Source organism: Mastigoproctus giganteus, chromosome 2 (assembly GCF_048544385.1).
Source record: "Mastigoproctus giganteus isolate SK-2022 chromosome 2, ASM4854438v1, whole genome shotgun sequence".
NCBI classification, from domain to species: Eukaryota; Metazoa; Arthropoda; class Arachnida; order Uropygi; family Thelyphonidae; genus Mastigoproctus; species Mastigoproctus giganteus.
This window is the reverse complement of record NC_143576.1, coordinates 19,275,295-19,298,234: the sequence shown is the minus strand read 5'-3', so window position 1 is coordinate 19,298,234 and position 22,940 is coordinate 19,275,295. Positions and strand designations below refer to the sequence as shown.

At 36.5% G+C, this 22,940-nt stretch overlaps 1 protein-coding gene across 3 annotated transcripts in view; it reads left to right on the top strand.

The window, feature by feature from the left end:
• The window catches only part of LOC150089194 (T-complex protein 11-like protein 1), a 177,383-nt gene that overhangs the window by 66,009 nt on the left and 88,434 nt on the right, over positions 1 to 22,940 (top strand). For all 3 annotated transcript variants that reach the window (XM_090388342.1, XM_090388351.1, XM_090388335.1), the window contains exon 5: positions 16,521 to 16,741. In XM_090388342.1, the coding sequence (XP_090244468.1) occupies positions 16,521 to 16,741 (221 nt within the window). The remainder of the gene's footprint in view (positions 1 to 16,520; positions 16,742 to 22,940) is intronic.

Sequence of the window (22,940 nt, the reverse complement as noted above, 5' to 3'; positions counted from 1 at the left end):
AAAACACCCTTCCCATTTCACCCATCCATTCATTCCAAACGTTTGTCTAGTTCTGCCGTGAACTTTTTTAAGTTGCTGATCTCCACTACAACATTTAGTTCCTTGTTAGAATTTGATATACTTCTGGCATCCCCTTCCCTGAAGAATTTCTCATGTGTGAATGTAGATGCAAAATGCCTATTCAGTTTGCTTGGAACCTAAGCAGGGTCATCAACAGTTAACCCATACACATCAAGTGATTCAATCCCTTCCGGCTACTGTTAATATAAGCAAAGAAGTCTTTGCTGTTTTTAGCATTAGTAGAGGCATATGATGCAAGAAAGCAAGCTTATTCAGCATCAGCCAAAAAAAAAAAAAAAAAAAAAAAAAAACAACCACTACTCCCATTTCACCCCTCCTTTTTCCTTTCATTCTATGCCAGGGACCTCATAATCTGTCTTTGCTTGCCTAGCCTAGTTTGTGACTTGATTACAGACCAATTTATATCTACCATAGGCTTCTGTATCACCTGATAATTTATATGCATCCCATGCACTTTTCTTCTCTAGCATGTGTCACAGTAGTTCATCTGACGATCATTTAGGTTTAAGCCTTGAACAGTATTTCATTGTTGGTATGAAAATCCTAGCAGTGTATTTGATTACTTCTCTGAATACTTTCCACTTAGAATTTGCTGCAGGTATAATTGTCAGTTGGTCCCACTGCACACAGTTTAAAAAAGCATCGTGTGTACCCTGTACGCACGAAAGATTTTTATTTTATGTGAAAACATCCTTGGCTTGGACGAGGTTAAAGGGGTTTAGTATGAAAAGAATCCGAACAAGTTTAACATTTTAAAGCATTTATTTTTTTCGACAGTTTCATGAATTTGAGGTTGCAATACATGTTCAATAGGTAATTTACTTACAATGGGTTTGTGATAGCTAAAATATCATACACTTGAGATTGTAAAGAGTGTAAATGTCTTTGAACAGGATCAATTATAGTTCCATGATTAGTAGTCAATACAGATCTAGAAGTACAGGGTGTCCCAAAAAGGTGTAGCCAATTTTAAATGTTTGTAACAAATGTAATTTTAATGATAGAAACACGAAACCTGCACTAAATGTGAGAAAAACAGTTGACGTTTTTACTGACATTCAACATGTGTGCACCACTTGTCACATGAACAAAAAGGTGTATCTTCAAACAGGCCTATGGGGCTGGGAAATTCCATACTGCAATAATTAAAGATAAACACCAGCCAAGGAATAAAAATTTTTACTATAAAAAGAATAAAATAATGTGATACGCTATCGGAAGACTAAAATATTACAATAAATTACGATAAAATAAACTACGATAAAACGTTGAAGAAGGAAGAAGAAGAAAGAAGAAGGAGGAGAAGAAACGTTGAAGAAGGAGACAGCAGTCTCCGAAAGGTTTCGGAGACTGCTGTCTCCTTCAGGTTTCGGAGACTGCTGTCTCCGAAACCTGAAGCTTTCGGAGACAGCAGTCTCCGAAAGCTTCAGGTTTTATCGCTTTTAATCCAGTTTATTTTAGATAATTTTATTGCTTTGGTATATTTTTAACTATATTTTTAACGTTTTATCGTAGTTTATTTTATCATAATTTATTGTAATATTTTAGTCTTCCGATAGCGTATCACATTATTTTATTATTTTTATAGTAAAAATTTTTATTCTTTGGCTGGTGTTTGTCTTTAATTATTGCAAAAAGGTGTAACCAATTTTAAATGAGCAATACAAACAATAGGAAACTAATAATCTGTTCTTTTCTTTTAAAGATTGTGACGGTTGTCCTGAAGTTTAAGTAAAGAGGTAACAAATTGGTTATTGGTTTTTTTTTTTTTTTTTAGGAGCATTAGCAACTAAGGCCATATTGCTCTGGGGATATGCGGTGGTAATTTCCTGACCTTTCCGCATCCTGCGTATTTGGTGGTCACGGGCTCGAACCCCGGTCTGATCAAGAAGCGTGTGCTACCATTGCTGCTCCTGCCCACCTGGCTACGGAGGCACTGAGGTAACAAATGGATCCCGTGACCAAAGCACAGGTAGTGGAGTAGTTTATTGAAACCCGGTCTGAAATGCAGGTTCAGCATAATTTCAGGAGTAAATACGGGATAAATACGGTCTCTTGATGACAAGTTTCCTGGCTGTTGGATTGGGCATGATGGTCCCATTGCGTGGTCACCACGTTCACCAGATTTATTGCCTTGTGATTTCTTCTTATGGGGATTCATCAAAGACACAGTCTACAAGACCCCTGTTGCAGACATTGCAGACTTAAAGTGCAGGATTACAAATGAAATTACCATGATTAAGCATGACATCCTTGAAAAAGCATGGGATGAACTTTATTACCAATTAGATATTGTTCATGTGACAAGTGGTGCACATGTTTGAATCAGTAAAAACTTCAACTGTTTTTCTCATATTTAGTGCAGGTTTTGTGTTTCTATCATTAAAATTACATTTGTTACAAACATTTAAACTTGGTTACACCTTTTTGGGACATCCTGTATTTAACATTAGTCCAAATTTATTTTCTAAGAAATTAGTGAAAGGTTTGGATTGAGTATCTGCAAAATTAACGTTGAAATCTCCACTAAGTATCATTGGTATTCGGTCGCATTTCTTGTGAGAAATTTGTTGTAGCAATTCAACTCCTTCAATCGTGTAAGGAAGCAAAATGAAATGGATGAATTCAGTGATGTGTTTGATCTTTTGGTTAGGTGAATTGTAAATGACTACCGACAATATCATTTGACCATCAGGAAGAAGGCATTCAGCTACACAGATGTCTCCAATAGGTCTAACACTCGTGGATTTGCCAACAGTTTGTCGATAAATCACTTCCATATGAGAAGTAACAACATGAGTACGATTTTCTCTCTTATGATAAACTGCTACACCACCAGCTTGTTGATCTTCTTGTTTGAATTGAACGATACAATCGAAGTTAGGTATGCTTACTTCTTCTTTGTTATTTAGCCACATTTCAGAAAGTGGAAGTAAATTGGATTGTTGTGTAACTGCATCAGTGAGATCGTTACTGTGAGCATGTAAACTTTAACAATTTAACATTAGAATGGAAAGATCTTGTTGAAAGATAAAGTTTCTTGCATGGTAAATAGAGGATTACTCGACAACCTGGTCATTTCAGCTTGAAGTGCAAGAGTGGATGTAGCTTCTCTCTCAGACCGTGATATAATTTCTTTTCTCCATTTGCAGCAATAGTGTAAAGATCATTGATATCAGTAACTCTAGATAATGCAACATAAACTAGTTGTTGTTTGTGACATTTCTCATATTCATAAACTATGGAATCAAATGTACCTCCCTGAGATTTATAGGTGGTAAATAGCACAAGCCGGTATTAATGGAAAATGATTTTGTTAAGCTAAGATCGTTCTGTTGTTATTCAATGAAACACTTGTACTTCTTCTTGCGATCAGTATGGCTTTTAAATCGATTTCTCTAGCCATAACAAGCCAGTGAGCTTTCGTTCTAGCAAGTAGCAAGCATGAATAGTATATGGGGAGAAATGAGGTGCTTGGTTACGAAATCCAATCAAGGCAGATGAGGTGGAATAGAGGGATAAACGAAACCATTGCTCTTTGAAAATGTTGGAATGGAATCATTTTTGAGAGATGCTCCACAAGTATTACAAGTCTTCATAGTCGTTACATCTGCAGTTGGAAATTTTAGGAGACGTAACCGGTAACTTCCTGGAGTGCACAATTTTACATCACTTACATACAATAATTGATCACAGATATCACGTACAGCTCCAAATGTATTTTTTAGAAATTGTCATTCAAATTCTTTATAGGAGTTACGGTCATGTTTGACATTCTTGTAAATGATTTCATGCTTGACTACTGTTGAAACCTGTGGAATGTCTACAACAGGTGACTGAGCTGAAATATGATTTTGTTCCTTTTTGTATGATGCAATCGAAGCTGGTTGTTGCAGTATACTCTGTCTAGCTGGCTCAGAAATCAATTGAAAATCCTCAGGTAATTCATTTGAACTCAAATCTTCTGGATTGAAATTTTCAGAAAGTTCTTGAATATAATTTTGTGATGTCGACAGTCCAGCTTCTTGATGAGAAGTCAATGTAGAAGGTTGATGTTGATCAAAATCTTGAGAAACAGATTTTATTAAACTCTGCATTTTTTTCGTTCTCTGTGTTTTTGAACTCGTTCTTTTACATGGGAAGCTTCTTCGGTGGTTTTGAAGCTTTTATTCTTGCATACTTCTCTCGATTTCCTCAGCTAGAGTTTTCCCCATCTTCTAAATACTTTTATAGATATTGTTACAATTCAATAGTTAGCAAAATCCATTTGTAGACTAGTATGATGTGATAACCGAAACTACTGCAGGAAGTTATTGTTTGTTGAAGTGATTGTTTTATTGTTGCATTCTTGAATCAAAGCTGTTTACATTTTAAGCGATGAAATGGGCTTGTGCAAAAGAACATTCTTGGAAGAATATTCTTTAATAAAAGTTTCAGATTTTATTAAAGTCAGCATTTTTTTCGTTCTCCATGTTTTTGATCTCGTTCCTTTTCAACACGAAAGGCTTCTTTGGTGGCTTTGAAGCTTTTTTCTTGCATAATTTCACTACCCACTGCTTACTCTACCGAATCGTTAGTGACTGAGTTAGTGGCCGTTAGGAAGTGACATCATTTCTGTATCTTAGTATGAACTTACTATACTGAATCAACTACTTACCATACCGAATCAACGTTAGTGACTGAGTTAGCATTGTTAGCGCCATTTAGGAAGTGATGCCATGTGCATCATTTAACATCTAACAGCCACCTAACAGGAACTGATGTAATTTGTGTCATTTAAAATCTAAGCGGTCAGCTTTCTTCATTACCAATCAATTGCATCATTTCCATTACAAGAAATTTTCGTTACCAATCAATTGCATCATTTCTGTTACAAGAAAATTTCGTTACCAATCGATTTTACTGTAGTGCCGCCACAAATGTTTTCACATCAGAAACTGTCTGGGACCCATATAGTCACCCTTATGAAAGCAAAAGCCTTTCCCTTTACCATTGATAGTAGTTATGTCTTTAATTAAATTACACATTAGTACACTGTGATAGCTGCCACCCAGTGGGTCTTTTACCTGCAGATTTTTAATGCATGAAGAATCACTGCTGATAACCAGATCAGGAGTATTGCTTTCTCTTGTTGCCTCTCTAACATGCTGCTGTAGAAAACAGTTATCCAAAAATCCACAAAAGTCTTTCTGGTGTGTGAATGACCAACCCACAAATTCCAGTCAGCATCTGAAAAGTAAAAATCCCCCATTATGAGGCATTCTGATTTGCAGGCCCACTCCATTTCTCTTTATAGCTGTTTGGTATACTCATTACAGTCATTAGGCTTATAACATGCTTCTACTCTGTTTTGTTTTCCCAGTTCTTATATCACACCAAACTGACTCAACATTACACTCGTCACCCAAGCAAACTGGATTCACTGCCTTAGATTTAATATCCTTCTTAACTAAGAGCATAATCCCTCCACCTTTGCTGTCCTGTCTGTTTTTCCTGTGTACATTTTGGAATTTTGCTAGCAGGGAAAAGGAGGTGATTGTCCCTTTGTATAAGGCAATGGTCAGGCCACGCCTTGAGTACTGCGTACAGGTCTGGAGACCTCATTTTAGGAAGGATGTAGATTTACTTGAGCGTGTACAGCAAAGGGCAACAAGATTGGTGAGGGGGAATGAAGGGATCCTCTTACCAAGAGAGGCTTAAGTTCTGCAAATTGCAGTGGCTGGAGACTAGGCACCTGCGCTGAGATCTGATTGAGGTCTATAAGGCCTTGAATGGGTTGAGCACGCTGAATTCTGATGGGATCCTTTCACTTGTTTAGATTATGAACCTAAGGGGGCATAAATTCAAATTAAGAAAAGACAGATGTAGAATAGATGTGCGGAAATTTTCCTTTAGCCAGCGGGTGGTTAATTGCTGGAACAAACTTCCATCTGTCATTGTGGAAGTTGATAGATTGAATAAATTTAAGGAGGAACTGGACAGGCATTTGGAAGGAATGGTGTTTTTTTTTTTTTTTTTTTTTGGCTGATGCTGCATAAGCTCATACATTTGCTTCTTGCATCACATGCCACTACTACTACATTGTACTCCCCATATTCAAATTCAGCATGATGACTTAATCTGTACTTCAAATTCATTAAATTCAGTAATCAGGGTACTTCAAGAGGATCTAGATATGAAGTAATCAGGGTACTTCAAGAGGATCTACATAAATTGAACAGATGGGCTGGAAAATGGCAATTGAGGTTTAACAGTGATAAATACAATTACTGCATTTGAGTAGCAGTAATCCCAGAATAACATATACCATCTGGGTGATACTAAACTCAAAATAGTGAGTATGAAAAATATTCAGGGGTAATTGTACTGCCCAACATTAAATTCTTTGAGCAGTGCAAACAAGTTATCCCATGTAAAAGGCAACAGTGGTTAGGCTACATCTGGAATACTGTATGCAGGTTTGGGAAACTCGATTTAAGAAAGACCGTTGGAAAGTGTGCAGAGAAGAGCAACAAAATAAGTTGGGTGAGCAAAAGGATATTCTTAGTAAAAAAAAGAAAAAAAAATGGAAGTTCTGTAAATTGCAGTCCCTATAAACTATGTATTTTACTGGCAACCTAATTGAAGTGTATAAGGTCTTAAAATTATCAAGTAAACTATATAGCAAGTAAACTATGTGGCAGAGAAGAAAAATGCATGGGATACATATAAATTAACAGGTGACATAGAAGCCTATGATAGATATAAGCTGGTCTGTAACCAAGACCAGAATGTTACAAAATTTCCTTTGTAACCAAGTCACAAAGGAGATTAGACAGGCAAAGGCAGATTATGAGAAATCTTTGGCAAAGGATGCAAAGAAAAACAGCAAAGAGTTCTTTACCTATGTAAACTCTAGAAGGAAAGGGATGAATCAGATTGGTCCACTGGATATTGATGGTTCAACTGTTGATGATTCTGCTCAGGTAGTTAACAAACTAAATGAGTATTTTGCTTCACACATGAGGAGTTATTCAGGAAGGGGAATGCCAAAGGTGAATTAAACTCTGTCAGTGAGCTAGATGATTTTGTAATAACTGAGAGGAAAGTGGAGCAGAAATTGTTGAAGATAAACATAAAAAAGGCACCTTGGGTGGATGGGATCCATCCAGTTGTATTAAAGGAGGCAACAAAGGAAGTAAGCAAACCCTTAGCTATAATTATGAGAGCTTTCTTGGACTCAGGGGAAGTACCATGGACTGGAGATGTGCAAATGTAACCCCAATTCACAAAGGGGGATCAAAGGGCAACACAAGTAATTATAGACCTGTTAGTTTAACTTCTGTTCCAGGGAAATTAATGGAGGCACCAGTTAAAGAACACTGCAGGATCATCTAGACAAGACTTCAGTTATAGCTCAGACACCGCATGGTTTTGTTAAGGGGAAGTCTTGTCTGACCAATTTTGATTGGATACTATGATGTGGTCACAAAGGAATTGGATGCAGGGAATAACTTTGATATCATATATTTCGATCTTAGAAAGGCTTTTGATACTGTTGCACATGGAAGACTGCTGCACAGATTGGAGAAGTGCGGCATTAGAAGCAAATTGCTGCTATGGATAGTGGGAGAAGACAGAGTGGTAAACAATGGACACTGCTCTTTTTTTTTTTTAGGATTAGTAGAGGCATTTGATGCAAGAAAGCAAGCTTATGCAGCATCAGCCAAAAAAAAAAAAATAAAATAAATAAATAAAAAATAACCACTTCCACTTCACCCCTCTGTTCATTCGAAATACCTGTCCAGCTGAGCCTTTAACTTATTTAGGCTATCAACCTCCACGACAAGGGATGGAGGTCTATTCCACCAACCAACCACCCACTGGCTAAAGGCAAATTTCCCCACGTCCATCCTACATCCGTCCTTTCTCAATTTAAATTTATGCCCAATTTGCCCAAAACTAAAGGAAGTCCCTCAGGGTTCAGTGTTGGGTCCATTGTTGTTTTCTGTATTTATAAATGATATTGATGATGGTATATCAGGTTTAATATCTAAGTTTGCAGAAGATACGAAGGTTCGCAGGGTTGTTAATGATACTAATGACAGTACGCTGCTGCAACAGGATTTAAAAAAGTTAAGCAGATGGGCTGAGAGGTGGTAAATGAAGTTTAATTTTGACAAATGTAAAGTAGTACTACATATGGGAAGCAGTAACCCCCAGAATCAGAGGAAAGAGAGGATCAGAGTGGAAGCAGAGGGTGCTAAGAATCTCTGGGTACGACCAGGCTGCCATGCACGGAAATTGAACTTGGCCTGTTATAACGTACGATCACTCATCGGTGAAGACAGGATATTAGAGCTGGAAAAGGAATTAGAAAATGTGAATTGGAATATCATCGGTTTGGCTGAAACAAGAAGAAGAAATGAATCACTTATAAGTTTATCAAGTGGAAATCTGCTGTACACCAATGGTAACAGTGAAAGGAGTGAAGGTGGAGTTGGGTTTCTGGTCAATAAAGATTTTAAAAACAACATTTTGGAATTCAAAAGTACATCACCAAGGGTGTCAAGACTAATATTCAAGATTTCTAAGAGGTACAAGCTAAAGATTATAATGATTTATGCACCAACATCGAGCCATGATGATGAAGAGGTTGAAGAAATGTACACTGAAATTGAGAGTCTTCTAGATGAGCAGAAAACCCACTACACTATTATTATGGGGGACTTCAATGCTAAGGTTGGAAAAAGGCAAAACAGCGCAGAAAGAGGAACTATAGGAAATTTTGGAATTGGTGAAAGAAATGAAAGAGGTGAAAGACTTGTGGAATTTGCAGAATCTCAAGGACTGTCAGTAATGAACACTTTTTTCAAGAAAAGGGTGAACAGAAAGTGGACATGGAAGAGTCCAAATGGATTAACAACTAATGAAATCGACTTCAGCCTCACTAACAGAAGATATATTGTGAATGATGTTACCGTCCTGAATAAGATAAATGTTGGAAGTGATCACAGAATGGTAAGATGTACACTTGATATAGATGTAGGAAAGGAAAGGAAAAAACTGACTCGAGTAAATAATACAAAGGTCTTTGAAATAACAGAGGAGGAGAAAAAGCAGTATGTACTGGAACTTAAGAACAAGTTTGAGCTTCTGCAGACTGCTCAGGACCAAGATATCGACGAGGAATATTACAACTTTCTGAAAGTGATAAAGCCCAAGAAACCTATAGGGAAAGAGAAATCCAAAGAAGAAAAAATTAGTCAAGAAACACTTGTCATGATGAACCAAAGACGACAAATGAAGAGCAAGAAAAACACTGACAGGGAGAAAATTGAGTATATTGAGTTATGCAAAGCCATTAGAAAGAGACTCAGAGAAGACATAAGAAGATTTAACACAAGAAAAGTAGAACAAGCATTAAGGGAAAACAAAGGATTTAAATCAGCAGCCATGAGCAGTAATACAGAAAGACAAATGATACTGAAACTGAAGAATAGCGATGGTGTACTTATAAACAGCAGAGAAGGCATAATTCAAATAGCAGAAGACTACTATAGAGAATTATACAAGGAGCAAGGGAATGATACCAGCAGTGGGGAACATGGATTGCAAAGTAGCAACACATACGACATACCCGATATTCTTCCTGATGAGGTAGAACATGCATTGAAGAAAATGAAGATTCGGAAAGCCCAGGGGAAAGATGAAGTTACTGTAGAGTTGTTAAAATTGGGAGGAAGAGACATAACACAAAAACTGGCAAGGCTCTTCACAAAGTGCATTAGAAAAGGTGTGATGCCTAAGCAGTGGAATAATGCAATCATAGTTTTGCTGCATAAGAAAGGAGATAAATCAGAAATTGGAAATTATAGACCAATTAGCTTATTATCCCATATCTACAAGTTGTTCACAAGGGTCATTACTAACAGATTAGAAAGAATACTTGATGAGAATCAACCAAAAGAGCAAGCTGGCTTTAGGACAGGATTCTCAACTATGGATCACCTTCACGTAATATCACAGCTAATGGAGAAAGCAAATGAATATAAAACACCATTATGCCTTGCATTTGTGGATTATGAAAAGGCATTTGACTCCATACAGCATAAGGCAATGTTTCGGGCACTGGAAAGACAAGGCATAGATACTCCATATATTATGATTTTGAAGAAAATATATGAGAGTGCTACATCCTTTATTAGACTAGACAAAGACAGTAGCAAATTTAAAATTGAGAAAGGAGTTCGACAAGGAGACACAATATCTCCGAAGCTGTTTACTGCTGCCCTTGAGGAAGCTTTCAGAAGATTAGACTGGTCGCAGAAAGGAGTCAATGTGAACGGAGAGTACCTAAACCATTTACGATTTGCAGATGACATTGTGGTCATAAGCCACGTTCCCAAAGAATTAGAGGAAAATCTTAATCAGCTATGCACAGTTAGTAAGGATTTTGGACTAAAGATGAATATGGCTAAAACAAAAGTAATGATGAACAAGTATGCCATGGAAAGGGAAATAATGATTGAAGAAGCAGTAATTGAAAAGGTGGAGTCATATACTTATCTGGGACAAGTTATTAGCTGTAATAATGATAAATGGCTGGAAGTCAAGAGAAGAATAAATTTTGGATGGATAGCATTCAGGAAACATAGTCACATACTGAAGAGCAATATCCCAGTTTGTCTGAAACGTAAAATAACGAATCAATGTATACTCCCCACCATGACTTATGGAAGTGAAACTTGGGCACTCACAAAAAGAATGGAAGAGAAGCTAAGAACTACACAGCGAAGAATGGAACGAATTATATTGAGAATCAGACTGTTAGATAAGAAGAGAAACACATGGATTAGGCAGCAAACTCAAGTAAAGGACATTCTTATCAAAACTAAAGAACTAAAATGGTCTTGAGCAGGACACATAGCTCGAAGACATGATGACAGATGGACTAAGAAAATAACAGAATGGTACCCAAGAGGAGCTAGAAGAAAACCTGGAAGACAAAGGCGGAGATGGATAGATGAAATTCATGAGTTTTTGAGTAGTAAATGGATGGCCAGTGCTCAAAACAGAAGGAACTGGAAAGTTGCTGGAGAGGCCTTCATCGTGCAGTGGATTGAAAATGGATGATAATGATGAACGTATCAATTCTGTGGTACTACACTGACAGTGGTAGAGAAGGAAAAGGACCTGGGGGTAATTGTGCAGGCAGATATGAAGTTTTCTGAGCAGTGCAGAAGTTCTGAAAGAGTAGCCCATGGTGTCTTGTCAATGATGTACAGAAATTTTTCTAGCAGGGATAAGGAGGTGATTATCCCCTTGTATAAGGCAGTGGTCAGGCCATACCTTGAGTACTGTATACAGGTCTGGAGGCCTCATTTTAAGAAGGATTTAGAGCTGTTGAACGAGTACAGAGAAGGGCAACAAGATTAGTGAATGGAATGAAGGGTTGCTCTTACGAAGAAAGGCTTAAGTTTTGCAAATTACAGTGTCTGGAGACTAGGCATCTACGAGGTGATCTGATTGAGGTGTATAAAGCCTTGAATGGTTTGAGCATGCTCAATGCTGATGGGATTCTTCCTCTTGCTCAGAATAATCACCTGAGAGGGCATAAATTCAAATTGAGGAAAGACAGTTGTAGGATAGATGTGTGGAAGTTTGCCTTTAGCCAGTGGGTAGTTGATTGATGGAACAGACTTCCATCTTTTGTTGTGGAAGGTGATAGCCTAAATAAATTTAACACTGAGCTGGACAGGTATTTGGAATGAATGGAGTGGTGAAATGGGAATATATTTTTTTTTTGGCTTATGTTGCATAAGCTTGCTTTCTTGCATCCTATGCCTCTACTAATGCTAATATGCTGCTGGCATTTCTACCTTTTCTCAGATGAAATACATAGAGGACATAATTTAAATTGACAAAAAAAAAAAAGGTTTTAGAATAGATATGTATAAATAATGTGCATTCAACCAAAGAATAATCAGTTGTTGGAATAAACTTCCTGTTGTTGTGGGTATGGTTAGTTTGTATAAATTTAAGAAAGGGTTGGACAAATTATTTGCAAGAAATGAAAAGATTATTTATTTATTTATTTATTTACTTTTTTGTTGGTGCTCTCTAAGCATTGCTTCTTTGTTATCTGTATTCTTTGTAATAGTGCAAGCTGTATACAAGATTTTTTTTTTTTTGCCTTTATCCTTACATGATGCACTTTTACTTTACGTTTTTCTGAAATTAATAAGGTTCTTAGTTGTAGGATACTTTTGGAACAGGTTCCATGCTTTGTTCTTTTCTTTTTTATCCTGATAACATTGAGAGGCAATTAATTGTTGAAAGTCATAATGCTGCAACCGAAATGCCAACAGTCAGAGCACTCCGTAGGCCAACTGATCAAAACAGTACGACTGTGGTGTTGCTGGACCACAGCTCAGAGAGGGAGAGAGAGAGAGAGAGAGAGAGAGAGAGAGAGAGAGGTCCAAAAGGAAAAGAGAAAATTGCACAAGACAATTACATTACATTAGGACCCAAGGTCATGATAATATGCCACTGTATAAATTACTTCCAAAAATCTGGAGGACCCCCACCTTCTTCTGCTTCTATATAGCCAAATCTTCATCACGATGATTCCTACATGCCTTTCTAGGCATGTAGGAATCATCATGATGAAGATTTGGCTATATAAACAATTGAATATTCTATTTATAATGTGCCAATTAGTTACATAAGTACTATGAAGAAGAACCACGACAGACTACATGTCTGTGCTTTCATTATGATTGTATAGCACACAATTGCCTTCTTTTCGGAGCAACGTAATTGCCTCTTCAATATGTTGAGTGATATTAGCATTAGTAGAGGCATATGATGCAAGAAAGCAAGCTTATTTAGCATCAGCAAAAAAGAAAACACCATCTTGTTTCACTCATCCATTCACTCCAAAAACTTGTCTAGTTCTACTTTGAATTTATTTAAGCTGTAAACTTCCACAAAAAAATGGAAGTTTGTTAAAGCAATCAACAACTTGCTGGCTAAATGCAAATTTCTGCACATCTATTCTACAACTGACTTTCCAAAATTTGAATTTATGTCCCCTCAGGTGTGGAATCCGAGCAAGAGAAAGAATCCCAACAGCATTGAGTTTGTTCAAACCATTCAAGGCCTTATACACCTCAATCAGATCTATTCACAGGTGTGTAGTCTCCAGATGATAATCACCTCCTTAACTCTGCCAGCAAACTTCCTATATATCATTGACAAGACCCGGTGAGCTATTCTTGCAGCTTGTCTGCACTGCTCACAAAACTTCACATCTGACTGCACAGTTACCCTCTGGTCTTTTTCATTCTCCACTACCCAGAGTGTAGAACTGCACACTTGGCATGTTACTCCGAGGTTACTGCAATCCATGTGCAGTACTTTGTATTTGTCAATATTAAATTTCAGTTGCCACCTCTCAGCCCATCTTCTCAACTTTTTTAGATCCTGTTGCAGTAGCATACCTTCCTTACTGTCATTAACAACCCCATCAACCTTCGTATCATCTGCAAATGTGGACATTAAGCCAGATATACCTTCATCAATATCATTGATAAATACAGAAAACAATAATGGACAAAACATGGACCCCTGGGGAACTCTAGAATAACATTAGTCCACGAAGAGCAGTGTCCATCGATTACCACTCTGTCTTTTCCCACTCAACCATCCTTTTATCCATTATAGCAACTTGTCCTTAATGCCATACTGCTCCAACTTGTACAGTAGTCTTCCATGTGCAACAGTATCAAAAGCTTTCCTACATTCCAATTTTATGATATCAAAATTATTTTTGCATCCAGTTCCTTTGTGACCACATCATAGTTGTTGTTATGGAGGTTTAATGGCACATAAGCTGCTATGGCTATAATGTGCCTATTCATTTATTATATAAAGGGATGAGAAATTTCTGTAAAGTCAGAAAAAATCTGAAATCAGAAATGATTAAAAAGCCAAGTTTGCCTGAGGAAGTTAAAAAATTCAGAAATATTTGCCCTATCACCAATGAGAATTTCAAGAGTTATTGGTTTACAAAGGTTAATCAGCAACAGCAAGGTTAAAGTTCTGTCTTGTTTATAGTAGGTGCAGTCAATGAGAATATGTTTAACAGTCAGATTGTTAAAACAATGTGGACACTGTGGTGGATCATCTGTGAGTAAATGAAGGTGGGTCAGATGGGTATGACCTATTCTTACTCTTTAAAGGACTACTTCTTGTCTTGATGTACGGACACTTGAATGCCAAATTTTCGGATCTTGTTTAAACTGAAAGAATTTATTATTAGCTTGAGAGTGCTGTCCATTCTGATAGGCAAGTGGCATGAACGGTTAGTGCATAAGCTGATGCTGGAACAGGGATATTGGTTAAATCTAGGGTAGTTGGATTTTTTGCAGCTTTATTGGCCAGCTCAATGCCTAAAATACCTCAATATATACTGGAATCCAACAAAAAATGATCATTTGGTGGCATTCCTCAATTTGTAGTAATAAGCTTCTGATTTCATCTAGAACAGGGTGAACTTTATCTGAGGAATTACATAACATCATGTTTCTGCTGAGGGAATCAGTGTACATAACAGATTTTAAGGAATGGCCTGAATAGAGATTTTCTAAAGCTAGTTTAATTGCATATTAGCATTAGTTTGAGGCATATGATGCAAGAAAGCAAGTTTATAGAGAATCAACCAAAAAAATCCCTTCCCATTTCACCCATCCGGCCACTCCAAATGGTTGTCTAGTTCAGCCTTAAATTTATTTAAGCTATCAACTTCCACAACAACAGATGGAAGTCTTCCAGCAATCAACAACCCACTGGCTAAAGGTAAACTTCCGCAAATCTATTCTACAACTGTCTTTCTTCAATTTGAATCTATGCCCCCTCGGGTTTTTAATCTCAGCAAGTGGAAGTATCCGATCAGCATTGAGCCTGCTCAAACCATTCAAAGCCTTGTACACCTCAATGAGATCACCTCGCAAGTGCCTAGTCTCCAGATGCTGCAACTGACAGAATTTAAGCCTCTTCGGGTAAGAGAACCCCCTTTGTTCCTCTCACCAATCTTGTTTTCCTTCTCTGTTCTAGCAACTCTACATCCTCCCTAAAAAAATATGTTGATATGTTGTGGCACTGGAATGGTGGGATAAAAGTGCAGGGAATCTGCATGATGATCAGGAATTAGCAGAATGGAAAGAAAAACTGGATGATCAGAAATGAGTTGTTAACTTAAGTTGATTTTAGATGTTTCTTTGATATTCTAGTTGTTTCACAATAGTAAAAGGTTGACATCAAGTTGCTGAATATCTGATTTGGGATGAATCAATCTGTGAAATGAAATCAATGATTATATTGCCACTGAAAGGGGATGAGAGATCTCTTTTGTGCCAGGCAATCCCACAATGGTAGTTACATGGGTTGGTGAGAGCTCAATTGTATGGATTTTTAAATAATTATAACTCCTTACCATAAATAAATGAAGGAAAAAATACAATAAATAAAATAAAAAATTAGGAAAGGTTAAAAAAAAAAAGAAGTAAAAATTGATTAATTGCACTCAAGCTAGGGTAGAAAAAAATTTGTTTTTATTCCCATAAAATAATAATGAATCAAGAATCATCACAGTTTTTGTCATTAAAACTCAGCGATGATCTTCCCATCTGAAATTTTGTTTAAATTATTAATAATATACATTTTACATAACAGCAATGCAGTTGATTGCCATTATAAACCTACTAACCTTAAACCCTGTCACCTATGGCTTTTTATAATCACTTTATATAATCAGCCTTTTTTGATCACTTCCTGTTTTGAATAGTCAGTATTTTAACAAGTTGGTGTTCAGATTCTTTGGTATTTTAAATCGATTGCCATTTTGAACTTGGCGTGTGAGGTAGTTGTTTTGAACTATCAGCTTTCTGACTATGTAAGGTGTATTGAACTGTTGGCATTTTGAGTGTTAGTGTTTTGAAATGTTTGGTATGCTGAATATTGGTGTTTTTAGCTATTCAGCCTGTTGAATGTCATCACTCCTCAGCATTTTGAAAATCAGTGTTTTAACCCATTCATCATTTTGATGAATGTAATTATTTCTTTACTGAAATTCTGTTCTTGGAAGCTGATGCCTGAACTGATGAGGCTAGTTTGAAAATAAAGTTCTACTCTTTTTATTCAGTGTGACAGATATTATTATTTCATGCAGACAGTATTCTACTTGTTAGTGAGTGCTCTTAAAGTCTTAGTAGGGAATTATTTGTGCTACATTTTTTTTTTCTATATAAGATTTCATTAATGTATTTCATTTCTGTGATCTTGGGTTAAATGAAGTATACAATGTAATACTAATTATTCAGCAGAAAGCTTGAAGAATGTATATACTGTATGTTGTTAAATTCTTTATAACATAATTATTTGTTTTTTTTTTTCAGAATTTAATATCACTTTTGTTACCTCACAATAGAAGTCTTCACACTCGTATTTGTGAAGTGCTGGATGTAGATTTAATACGCCAACAGGCTGAACATGATGTCTTAGATTTTCAGCATTATTCTCAGTTTATACTTTCTGTTATGAGTAGAATGTGTGCTCCAGTAAGAGATCAGAAAATCAGGGAGCTGGGAGAAATCACAGATATCGTTCTCCTTTTTAAGTAAGATTATTTTTCTTTACTATGTTTTACTAGTACTGAATTATATATTAATGAATATAGTAGCATATTTAAGTATGGTTGCTTATTGCTTAATTCAGCAAAAACATTATTCGAATGCAGGTTTTGCAACTTTTTTTTCACACTAGCAGGCTGTATGCTATTTCCATCTTCAATAATGCAAGGTGCATAATTTGCAATTTAAAGAAATATAAAATAAAGAAATATAAAATCCTGTGGAATAACCTTGTATTTCTCGTGGGCAATGTTTCTATGGCAGATTAAAATGTCTTTTTTGTTTTCTTCCAATCATTAATTTGTGGCAATCTCTCTCTCTCTCTCTCTCTCTCTCTCTCTCTCTCTCTCTCTCTCTCTCTCTCTCTCTCTCTCTCTCTCTCTCTCTCTCAACATTCAATATTAAACAGCCTTCCCTTTTTATTCCAATCAGTTGCCAGTTTATTTAAATATTAAAGTATACCAAACACTAAAATTTTCTTCTTGTTACTTGTTTTTGCACGCAAAAACATACTTCTCTGTTTTTGGCTTATTAGAATTCGTCACATTGTTTTCATTTAGCATGTAATTAGTGCCAGTGCATCATTCTCAATGATTTAAAGCTAAATGAGATAATACCCTCAGGGCAGCAGTTTCTAACCACTACCCCGTGGTGTATGGCAAAAGACTGATGCAGCTTTCAGTGTGTCACCTGATTTTAGCCCATGTGATTTTTTTTATCTCTTGAGGGGGGTTATCTGAGAGACAGAATGTTTCAAAAGAATCCACGAACCATCCCTGCACTGAAGAAAGCAATTGAAGAAGAAATTCATGCCCAAACATATTCAATGTCTCCTCCACGTTTATCAATAATGTGTCTGACTGTAACACATTATTGATAAACGTGGAGGAGACATTGAATATGTTTGGGCATGAATTTCCCAACACTGCTAATATAGTTAAAGTGTTAATTTCTGTTTCTAAACAATGTTTTTTGTTATTCATATGAATAAAATAGTATGATGAATAAAAAATCACCCTGTATTTCAGGATGAAAATAGTTGCTACATCAAGGAACTTCCAATCAGATGATTGCTTTAACTGATATTTTTGTCATATGTTACCTTAAAAAATTTTTTTTTTTAGAATATATTTGTATTCGATTTTATTATAGACACAATGTCTCCTTACACTCGTTGATATTTGTTGGTTGTCTGATGTATTCTGTTGTTGCGTTTAGAGCTCTTGAACCACAGATTGTGGGTACATTTCATCACTAATGTTTTCTCTCCAAGTGTAGAGAATTCAATTATTTTTAAATTCATTCAAGGAGAGTGTTAGTAAAGAAGTGTTCTGCAATTTACATACTAATAAGAGGTAATTCCTCTTATTAGTATGTAAATTGATTAATAACGTAGGGCAAACTGAGCCTTGATGCTCCTTCAGTTACTACTTAAAGGATCCACAGCAGGGAAATTCAGTAATTATACATAAAATCTTTATTATTATAAAATGAATAGGTATAATCTACATCAGGGATTTCCAACGGAGTTGATATTGACCCTCTGGGGGTCAATTATCTTGAAAAAGAGTTCAATACATGCCAAAGTTCAATACATGCCAAGGGATTGAAGACCTTAACTAGAATGGGAGTCGACAGAAAAATTATATAATATGATGAATATAAAGAATATAATAATATATGATTTAAAAATATAACTATGAATTGGCCTTGTTAATTTTTGTTTTTAGCAATTTGGTATGCGAATTTTACCACTAAGTGGTCAAACCGTAAATACACTAAATGGCCATTTCTCATGATACATGTGCATCGTGCTGCTAGTAACGCTATTTAATGGCTGCTGGCAGTTGACTGACAGATCTGTTACAATCCGTAATCAGTTGTCTGTGGTATATTTTACATGGTTCAAATTATAGCAGATTAATTCTATAATTTCTATTCTATCCACAAAGCTGCAACTCACAATAGCTGTCACCAGAAGTGTTTTATTTGATTTTCCCCACTTCAAATTTCAGAAATCTCTATCAATTATCATCCAAATAATACTATTTGGATGATAATTGATAGAGATTTCTGATAGTATTATTTGGATGATAATTAATAGCTCTCTGATTGATTACGTTTTTGACATAATCACAAAATTTCAAGGGAAATTTTTTTTTTTAGTTATCACACATTAGCATTAGTAGAGGCATATGATGCAAGAAAGCAAGCTTATGCAGCATCAGCCAGAAAAAAAAAAAAAACAAAACAAATCTATAAATTTAAGGCTCCAGCTGAGCCTTAAATTTATAGATTTGTTGGTGCATCAGCAACTTAGGCTATAATGCACTAATTACTATCTAATATCTTCTCCATTTGTCTTACAAGTGATATGGTTCATATATTGTGATATTTATTTATCAATTTTAAAAAGAGAAAAATGTCATCCATGTCCTCGCGATCTCCTAGAACACACTGTAATGATAACTGGTTGCAGTTATGAAAATGAGAGAAAAAAGCAGTTTTCCGTTCTTTCAGATATGGTGGGTATTCCATGGTGATATGTTTTACTGTTAATGAGCATAAGCAGTTACTGCATTGTGGAGGATCATCGTTTGTTAGTAGGTAGCAATGATTGAAGAATGTATGACCAATGCGTAATCTGGCTAGGATGGTTTCTTCCTTTCTCTTTCATCTCAGACTGGATTTCCATTGTTTGGGTTCTCTCTTGATTTCAAGAAGTTTATTATTTGCTTGATCTTGCCACATGCGTGTCCACTGTTCTTTATACATCTGTTTGATAATGAATTTATGGTCAATATAAGGAGTCCTGAAATTAGGTGTTATCACATTTGTAGCACATTTAGCAGCTAAATCTGCCTGCTCATTTCCTGGGATTCCAACGTGTCCAGGGATCCAGCGAAATATTACAAGCTGTCCATGAAGTTCTAGTAACTGTGCCCAAATGTTCTGTACCAGCAGATGATTAGGGAAGAATTTACACTGTAGAGCATTAACAGCAGACGAGTCCATATATATGATATATATATTCTTTAGGGCTAGAACAATACCATATAATTCTGAGGTATAAGTACTGCATTCTAATGGGAGCTGTCTGGAGATGGTGACATTTGGTAATACTACAGCAGTACCAACTTTACTACCAGTCTTGGATCCATCTGTATATATTTGAATGGAAGTTCTAAATTCAGAGAAGTAGGTCATATGAATTTGCCTAATGTTGGAATCTGGAAGATTATTCTTTCCCCATTGCTGAAAGTGTCTATCAATATGTATCGGGGGCGTTTGCCTTGGTTGGGTTTCCATGCTAGTATCCTGAAGTATGTTAGTAAAATTCAGGTCCTAGCTTGTGATAAGAGCTTGAAGCCTAATGCCAGATGGTTTATTGAGCCGTGGTTTACTTTCATAGAGTTCACTTCATTTAAGCGTAAAGAGATATTGCCACATGGGATGATGTGGGAGACTGCTGATTTTGGCTGCATAATTTAGTAGCAGAACTTGTCGTCGAAGATGTAGTGGCAGTTCGTAGGCTTCCGCATAGAGGCTTAAAATTGGTGATGTGCAAAAGGCCCCAAGTGCCACTTGTAGTGCACTATGATGTATGGGATCTAGCCATTTCAGTGCACACTTGGTCTGGCTGAGTCATATGTAGGAGACCCATATTCTAACCGGGATCTGATCAGCGAACAGTATAAGTGTAGCAACACATAACAATCTGCACCCCATGAATTTGCTCTGAGAAGATTTAGTTTTCTAAGACAACTTGTACGAATATGTTCCAGGAAGTTTAATTTTAAAGAACATTTGTGACAGAAGTGTATGGCAGTTGTTTTTGGATTAGAAAGTCGATATCCATTGTTTTTGTCCCAAGAGACTATTTTTTTAATGGTGCCTTGTGGTTGTCTTTCAATTAGTTGCATATTTTGAGAATGACGTGAGACGGCAAGATCGTCAGCGTATAGGTATGCGTCAACTGTATTAGGTATATCCTTGGTTATGGCATCAATCCTAATGGCACAGAGTGTGGTGCTCAACACTAAACCTTGGGGAACTCCCTCTTCCATTCAAGACAATGAAGAATGGAATCGGACCCGAAATGATCTATTTCCTTGAAAATTCTTAATGAACTTTGGCAGATGACCCCGAAGTCCAGATTTATGTAAGTCTTGCAGAATCCCATATTGCCAAGTTTTATTAAAGGCTTTCTCAATGTCAATGCATATCATGACTAGCTCATTTCTGAGGAAAGCATTCCGGATATTTGTTTCTGCTTTGATAATGAGATCAAGCGTAGATCTTCTTCTCCGGAAACCATGCTGGTTTGGACTTAGAATGTTTTCTGTTTCTAGAAACCATGTCAGTCTAGCATTAACTATTTTTTCCAATGTTTTCCCAGACAACTGGTTAGAGAAATAGGATGGTAATTTGTGGGACTTGTCTGGTCTTTTCCTGGTTTGGGGAAGGCTAGCACATAAGAATGGCACCAGCCAGCAGGGTAATACTCCTCTAAGAAAATTATGTTATACAGTTGTAAGAGGGCAGTTAACAAATCCTTACTTAAATGATAGATCATGATGTAATAAAGACCATCAGGGACAGGAGCACTGTTCTTCACTCGTGCAATGCATTGTGCAATTCAATCATAGTCAGAGGTAGGTTATACGAATATGGGGATGGCAGTATTAAAGTTTAGTTTGTATTTTTCTGTCCAGGATTTTAACAATTAAAATGCTGGTTCATATGTGGCAGCAGCTGAAAGTGTTTCAAATGAAGTACCTAAGGCATTTGCAATCTCTACAGGTTCAGAAATTTCCTCCCCTCTTACAAGTAGAATAGGAGTTGTTTGTGAGTATTTGCCATTAATTCGTTTGATTTTTTTCCAGATTATAGAAGCATCTGTGAATCTGTTTATGGTGGAAGAATAACTTGCCCGTGCTTCTTTATTACTCTTTCATCTTATATATCGAGCTTTAGCTCTGGCTCTCTTAAACTCTAGTAGGTTGGTTGTGGTTGGATGTTTTCGAAACAGATTCCAGTATTTATTTCTTTCTTTTTTAGCACTGTTGCATGCTTCATTCCACCAAATTTTTGGATGAAGCCAGATTTTGGATGATGATTTCGGAATAGCAGACTCGGATGCTTTCATTATTTTTTGTGTAATGTAGCTGACTGCAGAATCAATTGTGAGGGTTGCAATGACAAAAGTGTCTATTTGAGCTACTTCCTGGTATTTAGTCCTGTTAGCCTTGTCGCTCTGTGGAGGAGATCTTGAACTGAAAGTACAGATTATAGGAACGTAATCGCTACCATGAGGGTTATCAGTAACAGTCCAGTCTTTAATAGGAAATATCGTTGAAGAGCATATTGAAAGATCAATAGCTGAACTTGAGCCAGATGGTGAATGTACGTATGTGTGATCACCAGTGTTTAGAATAGTTAATTACATTTATCTAAAAATTTTTCTATTATCTGTCCTCTAGAGTCAAGATGTTGAGAACCCCATAGGGGGTGATGGCCATTCCAGTCACCCATAATACAAAAGGGAGCAGGTATTTGCCTTACCACACATCATCTAAATCAGCAAGAGTGTATGTAAGGTTTGGTGATAGATACAACGAAACTAATGACCAATGGTGACACGAATTGCAACCGTCTCTAAAGATGTATGCATGGGGACAAGTCTAGAGGGAACTACAGAGTTCACTATGACTGCCATTCCTCCATGAGCTGAATTAGAGGCATTTCTGTCTTTTCTATATAAAGTCTAATGTTTAATTCTTATAGATATTGTATTTTTGAGATTGGTTTCTTGAATGCATACTGCAACAGGTTTATATGTACGTAAAGAGATTGATTGATTTTGATTTTATTGGCGCAAAAACGACTATGGTTATACTGCGCCAAGAAAACGTAGAGAGAGAGAGAGAAAGAGAAAGAGAGAGATTATATGTATGAAAAAGGAGATTGTAAAAGTCATCTAAGTTAGCACGGAGCCCACGGCAATTCCACTGAATAACTGTACCCATTGTTTGGTTTTAACTGGTGTCTGCTAACTTCCGCGAAGTAGTTTGCTTATGCCTGTCTATTTTTGCCTTTTCCTTCTTTGAGAAAACTGATCTGCTTGTGTCAATGTCATCTTCTGGATGAATTTCAAGAACTGTATCATTATTATTATTATTATTA